At 53.7% G+C, this 12,396-nt stretch overlaps 1 protein-coding gene across 1 annotated transcript; it reads left to right on the forward strand.

Annotated features, from left to right (window-relative positions):
• The first annotated feature begins 574 nt into the window (after positions 1–574).
• Positions 575–12,184, forward strand: FRMD7 (FERM domain containing 7). The gene is made up of 12 exons (XM_059824544.1): positions 575–631; positions 5,350–5,454; positions 5,863–5,905; positions 7,262–7,340; positions 8,074–8,171; positions 8,321–8,435; positions 8,636–8,783; positions 9,940–10,035; positions 10,317–10,480; positions 10,696–10,764; positions 10,877–10,952; positions 11,144–12,184. The coding sequence occupies exons 1-12, from the start codon at positions 575–577 to the stop codon at positions 12,182–12,184; spliced, it is 2,091 nt and encodes a 696-aa protein (XP_059680527.1).
• Positions 12,185–12,396: the final 212 nt, after the last annotated feature.

Here is a 12,396-nt window from a genome sequence, read left to right on the forward strand (position 1 = left end):
TCTGCATGGCCCGCACACATCTGCTGAGCGGATAGGACCTTATCTGCCCACCTGACGGAGCGAGCACAGCCGCCAGCCAGCTGGGCTGTTAGCGCACCTTAGCCAGGCCAGAGAAACGGCCACGCTCGCTGCTTGGTGGCTGTGGCAGGAGAGCTGCTCAGCTCTTCTTCCCCGACCCTGCGGTACAAAGCGTGGGCTCGCTTTGCCCTCGCATCGCTCACCACCAGCTGTAAAAGCTCTGTGTTTATCTCAGCCCTGTTAGTGCCACTCTTGCAGAGCTGCTGTACAGCCTTTCCCCCTATTAATAGACCCATAATTCACAGGGGGAAAATAGTCTTTAACGCAGTGGTGATATTTAAACCAGGGGAGGTGTCCATTTTTTTTTTTTTTTAACTTGTTTTTAGGCATTCAGTTCTTTTGCTCCAGCCTCCGCTCCACATCTGCGACTGCAGCCTTCTCCATCCAGCTGAGAGGTAAATTATGTGTGCAAGAGGAGTCAGGGCTCCCTTCCCGGCACACCGCTCACATCGCTAGGACTCCTGCGCCTGCCGCACGCTCAGCCACATGCTTGAGGATGCTGCACCTGAAAGTCCAGTTTCTGGATGACTCCCAGAAGATCTTTGTAGTTGACGTAAGTGGGTATCATATTCTTATTGGGTTTTTGTGCTAATTAATTAAGTTGGCGCTGCTCCGAAGGATTGCATGGTCTCTGATAGCTTCTAGTTTTAACCTTAAAAAAAAACCAAACAAAAAAAACAAAGTAAAAAACCCTCAAATCCAAATCAGGAGGTTGTAGTGCTGATTAAGTGTCTTTCAGCACCAACATGCTCCCACTCTCCCCTCTTATTGGCGTTATTTATAAAGAAGGAGGAATGGCTTTTACTTCTCTGGTGTCATCTTTTGGAAATCAGCTAATATGAAGTGATGCTCTTGACAGGTGTCGAGTTCTTCTCTCATTTGTCTGGCTGCCAGTATAAGCATTCCACAAGGAAGAAAAATCTGGGAACAGAATAAAAATAGGATATTTAACCGAGTTACCCCTGGTGAGAAACATCTGCATGCATCCCTTCCCGGGCATTCAGCTGAAAAAAAAACCTGTATGGTTTTGAGAATAGCTGAGGAAAAAACCTCACTGTACCTTATTTTCTGCATGACAGCGACCCACAACACACTGCCATTAATAATTCACATTTAATAAATGCTATCTCTGAATATTGACTGTTGAAATAGGTTTTAAATGTTAAGTATTAATATCTATGGTGTTAGATTTATATGTATATGTGTACAGATAAATGAAACTAGATATATCTTGACTATGTGTTAGAAACGCATCTTTTTACAAGTGTGATCGAGCATTTACTGTTGGTTAGGATTTGATAATCACAGTAGCTGATTGAATTAGGTAATTCAAGTAGGTCTGTTCTAACACTTACCTGCAGCTCCTCTGTGACCAGGGTGCTTTATATAAAATTGTTTTTTTCAAGTTCTATTACATTTGTTAGGCAGTCCTCTCCTCTGGTTTTATAGCACAGCCTGAGAACTGCTCAGTCTTGGACGTACTGCTCAGTTTCTTTGCGAAAGCAATTTTGCACAGAAGAGGACTGTAAAGCAATTTCATCACTTGGCACAGTGTGGAAGTCGTTTGATTTAGTTTAATTAATGTATGCTAGACCTGGAGTCAGCTTAAAAATGAGACTAGTAATTTGAAAATGGGGTTTTTTTTCATATTGATTAGATCAGGGCATAGTGAGAGACAATTTGAAAGATGCTGCTGGTACAATATTGCTGCACTTTTTTTTTTTCCATCTCTGCTTTCTTATTTGCCCAAAACACTTGCAGCACTATAGCTCTGCACGACATGTTATTGCAGCAAATAGCTTCCATTAGAGGAACTCCTGGTCATTTCCTTTTTTTAGCATGGAACGGTATTGGAAACCCCTTTTAGGCATTTCATGCATTTGATGCTGTATGCGTATGATAAATGAGTAGCTGAATTAGTGACTTCTCCATTATAAAAGGATTGCTTTGGGCTAAGTTTTGAGCAGATATTTCAAGCAACTCTTCCTAAACCCCTCCTGACTTTGGAAAGCTCTTTTGAATGTGCGGTACATCAGTATAATGGGAGGGAAAAGGACAAAAGAGAGAAAACACAGCGGGCCGGATCCCCCCTCTGCCTCGTGCTCAGCGTATGCATCTGTACCTGCCTCACGTGGGTATCACAGCTGCTGGCACGTGCAGTCAGGTCTCGTTTCCAGTCCGGCTTTGCACGGGAATGAGTTCCTCTCCCAGTGCTGGGTGCTGGCCCAGGAAGGCTTCTGCCTCCATCCGCATCCTCGCCGACAGCTGGGACCTGGCACCCTTTCCGTGGCCGCTGAGCTCCCAGAATTTCCTTCGGCTGGGTGCTGGAGGTGGTTCCCGGGATGGCACTGAGAAGCTCTGAGCTCCCAGAGTGGGGGAAGGCGGGGGTCTGGCACATCTCCAAATGTCCCCTGTTGTGCCCTCCCTGCTGAACACCCCAGGGTTGAGCCATAGTGCGACGGGATCTTGCTGGGATGCTGCCAGCCATGCTGGCGAGCCCTGCCCCTTGCACTGGAGGGGCACTGGGATCCCCTGCCCCGGTGCCCGGAACAGGGACAGTCTCAGGTCAGCCTTTAATGGGTTTCTTGCACTGAGAGGAGCTGTTGCAAAGCTGCCTCCCCTCTTCCTCCCCCCCGGATACCTAGAGCTGTGACCTGGCATGTGCTCTTTCTCTCTGGAAAGGGTTTAAACAAAGCAGCCCTGAGCCTGGGCAGCCTCGGGAGCCCTCCCAGAGCACCACAGAAAGGGCGAACCACTTTGCAGCCTGGGCAGACAAAGCCTGAGCATCTCTGCTAGAGGAATTTGCTACAGGGCAAGATTCAGTGGGAAGGAAAAAAAAAGAAAGGGCAAACCAAACAAGCCCAGAAGAACTAATTGCTGGGGCTGAGTGAAGGACAAAATCTCCCGTGGTCTCGTGTCCCTTACGACAAGTAAAGGTGGGAATTCATTGATAGGAGGTGTGCAGAGCTGACTGCATGTGAGCTGGTCCAGTGAGGGCACGGGGAGCATAGAAGCTGGTGGCTTTTAGTGCATGGCATTGCATGCTAGCTACGTCCATGCACAAGACACCGACCAGGGGACATCTCCCGAGGTGGTGGGGAAAGATCACACCAAATCCCACGAGCTGTCGTTCCCCGTTAATCCACAGACCTGGGTGCAGCAGCCCGTGCTACGGGGAACACCGCAGAAACGTGGCTTTGCCGTTGGAGCGCAAGTGCTGCCAGCGTGTCCTTTGGGGATGGGCGTGTGCATCCCCGTGTGCCACACATGTTGCTGTCTTCCCCAGATATGCCTCGTGCTTTCTTACCCTGCTCACAGTCCCAGCTGCTTCCACAGTGGATAGGAGGGGCGAGCGCAGCCTCTCCTTTCCACCGTCTTCTACACAGGGGTTTCTGCCTGTGGGCACTAACCTGGCGCTGCAACGTCATTGAAGGCACACTTAGGGTTGGACATGGGGTGCCCAGCCCCACATGTCACGCTCCTGCCCCGCACTGCACTCCTCCAGCACAGCCCCCTGCTCTTGCCTGATGCTGTCCCAAGCACAGCCGTGCCCCGGTGCTTGCAGCAGCGCAGGTCGGGGCCTCAGTACCCCACAAACCCAGGATGGGGCACCTGCAAGCACCACCATGCAAGAGGAGAGCCTCTGCTTTTAAACCATCCTCTGCATCACAGGGCTGCGTCTCCCCGGTGAGCAGGTTTTCCTGGGGATGGAGCCGCTCGTCTCCGCCGCCCTGGGCACTGCTGGGCTTGGAGGAGAGCAGGTCGCTCCCAGCAGACATGTGGTGGGTAATAACCCGGTAAGAAACGCTTGTCTTTCCTGGCTGCCTGACAAAGGCCAAGGCCTTTAATGCTAGAAAATTCTAGCTTGGAAATAAAGATTTATAATTGTTTTAATTACCCTTGTGATCTAGTAATTTCGAGGAGATCCAGGAGTGCTGCAGAGCAAATGCTGTTATTACGCTGTCACTTTTCAGCAGTCTTTCAGCACAGAGCCAGCAATTTCGTCCCGGGAGAAGCCGTGAAGGGTGGTTATTAGTGTGCATCACTGCCAGCAGCCGGGGTCCCTCCCGTCCCTGCCGGGAGCAGCCGCTGGCACAGGGAGCTGCAGCCTGCCTTTGCCTCCATCACCTGAAATGCTGTAATTTAGCAGCTGTCTAACCCAGCCTCTCTGCTCCGGCTTGCTTTTGCACTAACTCACGCTCATTTTTGGACTGCTTTTTGCGGGTTGATAAAGGAGTAGCAGGGGTTTTGCTGGGGTTGGTCACCGCCAAGTTAATTTCTGGTGCTTTCTGGAGCATTTTCCAAAGTCAGGGGCCTCCCAGGTTGTTCCCCAGCCATGTCACATAGCACAGCAACAGGTCAAGCAAAACACCCTCCAAGTATTCCTGTTTACTGGGAATAACTACAGCCTGGCCTCCCTTATCAGCATGGAGTGCCACTTAATTAATATTGCTAAAGTGCACGGATGACCCAGGGCCCAAGGCGCAGGATCTCCGCAGGGTCCTGTTGCTGTTAATTACCATTAACCGTAATAGTAGCTTGTCCCCTGCAATCTGGTCACTGGCTGTCAGGCACACGGGCTCGCTGCACAGGTTTGAGGTGCGCTCCCGTTTGCTCTTAATCGAGCACATTTGTCAGGGCTGTCCCTGGGTCAGGCAGATGCTTGTCCTGGGGATTGCTCACTGGTTTGCCAGGGACAGAGCTGCCCAGAAAGTGATGGTTGCGAAAGGTGAGCCAAAGGCAAGATTTCGCCTTTCCTTCTTTTCCTTTTTTTTCCTTTTTTCCTTTTTTCTTTTTTTTTTCCTTTTTTCCTTTTTTCCTTTTTTCCTTTTTTCCTTTTTTCCTTTTCCCCCCTTTTTTTCCCTTTTTTCCCTTTTTTCCTTTTTTCCCTTTTTTCCTTTTTTCCCTTTTTTCTTTTTCCCTTTTTTTCCTTTTTTCTTTTTTTCCTTTTTTTCCTTTCTTTCCTTTTTTTTCCTTTTCCTTTTCCTTTCCAGTTTACAGTCCTTAATAAAGGAGAGACGTGATGAGAAGGAATCTGATTTCCAAGAGCAGAAGTAAGGGGCATGCAGTGTGCAGTTGTCCTGTCCCACACGCCAAAACCAGCAGCATTTCTTGAGTAAGGTTTTGGAAACCAGGAATCAGGAAAATCCCGCAGCTCCTCTCAGGGTGAAGGCAGGGAGCTAAAACCTCTCCCCCATCTCACTGAACTCCCAGCGCCACTGCTGTCAGCACTGCCTAACCTGCTGCTTCCATGGTGTGTTTGTTTGCCAGCAAAAATCCTGTGGAAAAGGGCTGTTCAACCTCACCTGCAGCCACCTCAACCTTGCGGAGAAGGAGTACTTCGGGCTGGAGTTTTGCAGCCAGGCTGAGAACCACGTGAGTGCAGCTCGCGGCACGGTGCCCGGTGCTGTACTGTGCCACCCCGCCGTGCTGCGACCGCATCCTCGCAGCAACCACCTGCATGGCAGGGGCTTGCTAGCACCTCCCTGAAATATCAGATGGAAAATTTCCACAGAAAGGTTTGCCACGATGTCAAAACCCCCTTGAAAACGGGAGTTAGGAGGGGAGCCACAAACCGGTTGGCAAAGCCCCTGTGATAACCACGGCCCATGGGGTTTATCTGTAGCCATCCGTGGGGCGCGGGGTGGCCTCAGCAGGACAAGCTTGTCGCAGCAGCCAAGCTGGCCAAGATTTTTGTGTTGCATTCTAGCATGCTGCTGCTGCTTTTATTCCCCCTGTCTCTTGTGCTGTTTATTCAACCAGTTCTTCATTGCCTTATTTCAGGTCTGGTTGGAACCACTAAAACCCATTACAAAGCAAGTCAAAAGTAAGTATTTCAAGAATAAAAGGCTTCTAAATCACTGCCAGTGGCAGACTAGCGCAGACACATTTATACGGTGTTATTGCTTGGGGAGGGGGTTCTGGTTTCCAACATTTACCTGAGCTCATTTTATAGCATGAGGCTGGGCAGGATTGTTTGCAAAGACTCCACAGCCCATACAAAATCCTGCAGAAATACCGCTGCCTTTGCAATCTGGTATCTGCACCATTTTAGGCTTGAGCTGTTAATAACCTGACAGCTTGGCGGAGGAGCAGGGGCGGCTGCATGCGTGCGTGTGCGCGCGCGTTGCCGTGCTGGCAGAGCAGCAGGCATCGCTCCCTCCCTGCCCTCCTTTCCCCTTTGCAGCTCTTAGCAGCCCAGACGCTTGCCGGCACGAGCCCTGCGTGAAGCGGGGTTAGCCGTGTGCCGCGCAGCCTCTGCCGCTCCCCTCCAGCCCCCAGAGATGCTGCAGAGCCTGACCTGAATTCAGGCTCGGCCTCCCCTGCCGTGGCCATGGCCGATGTTAACACAGTGCCCCTTTCAGCCTGTGCCTGTTTCCACCTCTGCAATGAACCAAATGGTGTTTTCACCAAATACATAATGACTAGGAGGTGGTCGAGTGCATGAAGCCACGACCCCAGTATTTGCCGTGGGGAGGCTGCAGCACAGCATTTGCATGGATTTCCCTGTAAGGTGAAAGCCTGATAAAGAGCCTCCCCTTTCTGGGTTCACCAGAAGTGGGATTTTTTCAGGCACCAATTTGTTTTTCCATGTCCCTTCAGGCCTACTCTTGCAGGGCCCTGTCTCTCCAGGAGCCCCTGAGCCGTCCCACGGTGTCCTGGGACAGTCGGTGCCTACAAAATTGCTTCCTTTCCTCCGTGCTCTTTGCCTTGGGCTTGGCTGCTTGCTCTCACTCATCCCACAAAAAAGCTTTGCCCAACCAGTCTCCTATGGAGCTGTTGCATCCCAAGTGCTTGGAGGGCTGACTTTCATGTACAGCCCTGCTGATGGCAATGGAACCGGGGCTCTGGCCACGCTCCAGACAGGCACCCGTGGCATTGCTCCACAGAACCGCCCTCTCCTCACAGGGATCTTTGCGATTTAAAGAAATGCTGGGGCATTTTTTTTCCTTTAGTATTATTTAGGTGTCCAACTCCTGGTTCGCTTCCATTGGTAACACTCGGGACCTGGGCAGGCTGGTTTTTGGGGACAGGCTGGAGTCCCTGGTGCGCAGAGCTTCCAGCCCTGATTTGTAAGACCCCGGAGTAATTTACTCTGTAAAGAGACAGCATGTGTGAAGAGAGTTGTAAATGTTCTCAATAGACACGTAAAAGAAAACTTATGAAGATGTTGTGTTTTAAGATCCTAAGGAGGTTCTTTTCAAATTTATGGTGAAATTTTTCCCAGTGGACCCCGGTCATCTGCGAGAAGAGCTGACCAGGTACAGTACTTGTTCTATTACTTTCTCACCACACAGTCCTGTATTTTTGCAATTGTGAAGCATGTATTTAATTCCTTATCTTCATCAACCCGAACCTGTTTGTGAGCAGTGGTTGTCCTAAAAGTATTGAAAGAGCTCTGTACTTTACAAAACAAAACCCAAGAGAGTATCTTTTCCTGCTCCTCTGTTTTTAAACAAAATCCACTTGAAGGATCAGCTGTCTTAAGAGACTGCCAAATACTTTAGCAGTTGGGCACCCAGTCTGACTTTGCTCAGTCTAGCTCCTGCCTCAAGCTGTGTTCTGAAAGACAAACCTTAATTTTATTTTTAAAAATGACATTGTTAGCTCTTATGTTTTAGAGAAAGAATTGTGAACAGGAACTAAGAATAAAACTGAAAGACAGTGCTTCTGCAGAACTTTAGCCCTGAGAGATGCAAATGCCCTCCAAAGTATAAAGGAATGTTAACTCTGAAACCTACTAATGGGCATTTCAATGGCAGGGGTATACCGGTCATGGTGGTGCCCAGCTGCAGTCTTCAGTGGGGTCTGCGCCCTCCTCCCATGACCCTGCGGACCCGCATCCCTTGGCTTGAAACATGGGCGAACGCAGGGAGAGGCATGGGGGCAGACACAACCCCCCCACACAGCAGAGCCCTCATGACTCAGCCTGGCACCCGGCTCTCTGCTGAGCCCAGCTGTCCCCTCAGGGCATGCTCCTGTCCCCCTCCACAGGTACCTCTTCACCCTCCAGATCAAGAAGGACCTGGCACTGGGGCGGCTGCCCTGCAGCGACAAGAGCGCGGCACTGCTCGTCTCCCACCTGCTGCAGTGTAAGGGCAGGCGAGTGCCCGCAGGGACGGTGCCCCTTCCCCGGGGAGGGGGACGATTGGGCTTTGCTTTGGCTGCATAGCCAGGGGTTCCCCCTGAAGTGACCCCCCACCTCGCAGCCTAACCCATGCTCTCCCCGTGTCCCCCGCAGCCGAGCTGGGCGACTTCCACGAGGAGACGGACCAGCAGCACCTGGCGACCCACAGGTACCTGCCCAACCAGGAGTACCTGGACAACAAGATCATGCACTACCACCGGCGACATGGGTAAGGGCTGCTCCGCACCACGGCCGCCCACCCAAAGCACCCGATGCGCACCCGCTGGGGGGGCTGTTCCCATCAGCAGGCAGGGCCAGCAGTGGGGTGGGTGTGATGCCAGCGCACGCACATCCAAAATGGCATTATTTTTCAGCCCATTTCAGCCCATTTCTCACTCTTGTTGCTTCCCGGCATGTTTGTGTCTCCAGCGGGAAGACGCCAGCTGAGTCAGACGTTCAGCTGCTGGATGTGGCCAGGAAGTTGGAGATGTACGGGATTCGCCCGCATCCCGCCAGCGACGGCGAGGGCACGCAGATCAACCTGGCTGTGACGCACATGGGGGTGCTGGTCCTGCGGGTGAGCCCGGGGCTCAGGGCGGGCTGCCAGCACCCCGGTGGGGTGGCCTTTCCCCAAGGACATCACCTCCGGCTGGGGGGGAACCCTTCGCCTCCCCACTGTGTGCTCCAAATCCTACAAGAGGGAGCATGCCCAAGCAGACCTTGGGCACGGAGGTGATGCTCCTGGACGTCGCTGCGGGGCTTGGTCCCACCATCCCCATCAGCGCCGGCTGCGTGCCGCTGTGCCTGCCCCGGCTCTGTTGGCACTTGTCACAGTGAGCATGGCTGTGTAAGTACCACAGGTTACAAGGCTGCAGCACATGTGTTCACCGTATAATCTTCCAGCAAAAATAGCCGCCTCACGTCTGTGCAATTACATAACGCTGTAATCACGACGTAGCTGCAGAATAAATACAGGCTTCCTCACAGTCTGCGTGAAGCAGCGCTTGCCTCCCACACCGGCTAATTTCAACCTGGGAACATCTTGCCAGAGCAGGAAAAAAAAAAATCCTAACTGTGAGTCTGCTGTTCATAATTAGTGCTGCCAGACCCGGTTATTTATTCAGAGCCATAAACACCCCTCATGCATGATTAGAGCACCTGTGAGCCCATTAAAATCTGGGCTCTCCCAGAAAGCTGAGAGGGTCTTGGTGCCACAGCATGGAGTAACGCAATTTTACCTGGTTGTGCCATGACACCAGTGTTGTGTGGCTGCGTCTAAATTGATGCGTAATGATAAGGAGGGGTAAGGTATGCTTGCAGCCTCCCTAGGCTGGGTCTAAAGGCATGGGAGTGAGCTGAGCTCTGCTACACTCCCCAGCAAAGGAGAGGAGTTTTTGCGGGGGGGACTGATTCTGCATTAACTCACGTGAGGTTCGAGGTGGGATAGGTGGGACTCCCTGCCTTGACGTCTGTGAGGTTTGTCTTGGGATCCTGGAGTTTTACAAATAGCTTCAGTAGGCAGTTAAACCCTGAACCTCGATTTCCGCTTTTAAGGACCAGCTGGAGGAGGGTCAAACACCAAATCCCAGCATCCCTTCCCCAGAGCCCAGCAGCACTGAGAGCTGTGTCGGGGTCTCATGCAGTGTCCTGCGAGCTCAGGTCTTGGCTCACTGTATTTCTGTATTCCTGGCTTGCCCTATCCTGGTGTAAAACTGCTGTGTCCGTCCTTGCAGGGCAATACAAAGATCAACACATTCAACTGGTCCAAAATTCGCAAACTGAGTTTCAAGAGGAAGCATTTTCTCATCAAGCTCCATGCAAACATCTCCGTAAGTACTGTGCAGCTGCCAGGCTCAGCAGCAGGCAGCTGTGGACCAAGGATGAGCCACACAAAGTCCCCAATTTTGAATAATACCTGTTTCTGCTGCTCATGGGTGATTCTCCTTCCCCCCCGCCCCGCCCCACCCCGAGCACAGCATGTGCCACCCCTGTGTCCCCAGCGGGGTGACACTGCATTGCCCGGAGCTGGCGGCTCAGGTCCTTTGGGGGGGTCAGGAGGGCAAACGGCCCCACGCCCCTAACGCTGGCTTGCTTGTCTCCGCCTGCGCAGGCACTGTGCAAGGACACACTGGAGTTCACTATGGCGAGCCGGGATGCCTGCAAGGCTTTCTGGAAGACGTGCGTGGAGTACCATGCCTTCTTCAGGCTGTCTGAAGAGCCCAAGTCAAAGCCCAAAGCCCTTCTGTGCAGCAAGGGTTCCAGTTTCCGATACAGGTAAAGTTCCAGGGGCCAGGAAGGGCATGGGGATGGCTCTGACCCTTCCCTTTATGTCAGACCTGGCTGGGTGTGAGGGGATGGTACCCAAGAGCCGCTTTTCCCAGAGAGACCACTGCCTCAGTCCTGCTGCATCCCCTCGCCTTCCCCGGAACGTGGGGATGCCCAGGGTGGGGGCTGATGGTGCTGCTTATACCTTTCCCCCCTTGCTGCAGCGGGAGGACCCAGAGGCAGCTGCTGGAGCACGGGAGGAAGGCAAAGATGAAGAGCCTGCCCTTTGAGAGGTACTGGGGGGTGGGGGGGTGATGGGGGTGGGGTATGGAGGGGTTCCGTGCCCAGGAAGCGTGGGACAGGACCCTCCTGGCCATGCACCTACCCGTGCTCTTGGCCTTGCAGGAAGCACTATGCATCCCGCTACGATGAGAGGCAGTGCCGCTCCTCCCCGGACCTCCTGACCGACGTCTCCAAACAGGTATGTCCCCTCGGCATCAGTAAGAGGTAGCACCGGGGCTCGGGGAGGGTCTTGGCATCGCGGCCCCAGCTGGCAGAGCTCAGCTGGAGTCCAAACCTGACCCTCGGCTCTGGGGGCTCAATGCTGGCCTTGCTCTGCCCCCCTGCCCAGCCAGGGCTCTGGGCACCCACCCGCTCTCTGCCTCTGCTCAGGTGGAGGAGCTGCGCCTGGCCTATGGTGGACGGGGCTCCTACCATGCCAACGGGGTGCATGCCTCCGAGCCCACGTTGGACAGCCAGCGCCGGAGCTCCGCTGTGGAGGTGACGTTTGCTGCTGAGCTGGAGCGCTCCAAGCCTGAAGTGTCCAGTGCCTTCCTGCCCCACTCTAAAAGCTCATCTGCCTTCCCCCTGCTCTACGCCGAGCTGGAGCTGGAGCAGGCGTGGGAGCCTGCCAACCTCTTTGGTGCCAGGAACCCCTTGACATCCTTTCGGCCCCACCACCAGTTCGCCGGCAACAGTAAAAGCACCTCAGTGGGCAACATGCGGGAGGTGAGCTCCCGGCCGCTGGTGTACATGGACGTGCCATGCCCCCCACCCATGACCTCCCCGGCCCCGCAGGTCCTCTTCTACCTGGACAGGCCCCCGCAGCCCCCGTGCCGTGCACCGACGCCTGGCAAGGACACAGCAGGACCAGTCAGTGGATGTGGCCCCGTGGCAGCAAAACCCCCCAGGCAGAGCCTGAGCGGGACCCGGGCTGGGGAGTTTCATCACGAGGCTTCGTGCATGGCAGTGGATGAGAGCACAGCCCCAGAGGGGGAGAGCAGGTCGCTGGCTTGCTCCTTTGATTATGGCCTTCAGGAGCAGCCTCCCAAGCGGTCTTGGAGCCATTCGGACATGAAAACCATCCGCTTCCCCTACGGCTCCGAGTTCAGGCCCCTGGGGCCGTGCCCTGCACTGAGCAGCCGGAAAGCGGGTGTCTTTTGGCACGTGCCGGCCCAGCAAGGGCTGGCACTTGGGCCACGGCGCTCCGCCGAGCGCTATGTGGGCAGCAGCACTGAGTCCAGCGACTCAGACTCCGACCTCCTGTCCACTGACTACTGCTCCCTGTACGGCCGAGTGCTGCGGTCACCCATGGCCCGGGTCCGGCTGTCCTCCGGCAGCCTCCAGCTGGATGAAGAGGACGAGGAGGTGTCCTTCGCCACCGGTGCTGCTGAAGAGAGGACTTCCAGGGGGGCCTCCAGGTATTTCACCTAGGTGCCTGACACCAGCCGGAGGGAGCAGAGGTTGCTGGCACTGACCCGATGCCGCAGAAGAGTCCCACTCCTGCTTGCAGGGCAGCTTGCCGCTTGCAAAACATTGATGGGCTTGTGTTGTGCGAGTGCTCTTAGCTATAGAGGATGTGTTAATGGACAACACGGGAGCGTTCAGAAGCACCCATCCCCTGTACCATGCTTGGAAGCTGGAGT

This window comes from Gavia stellata, chromosome 14 (genome assembly GCF_030936135.1).
Source record: "Gavia stellata isolate bGavSte3 chromosome 14, bGavSte3.hap2, whole genome shotgun sequence".
NCBI lineage: Eukaryota > Metazoa > Chordata > Aves > Gaviiformes > Gaviidae > Gavia > Gavia stellata.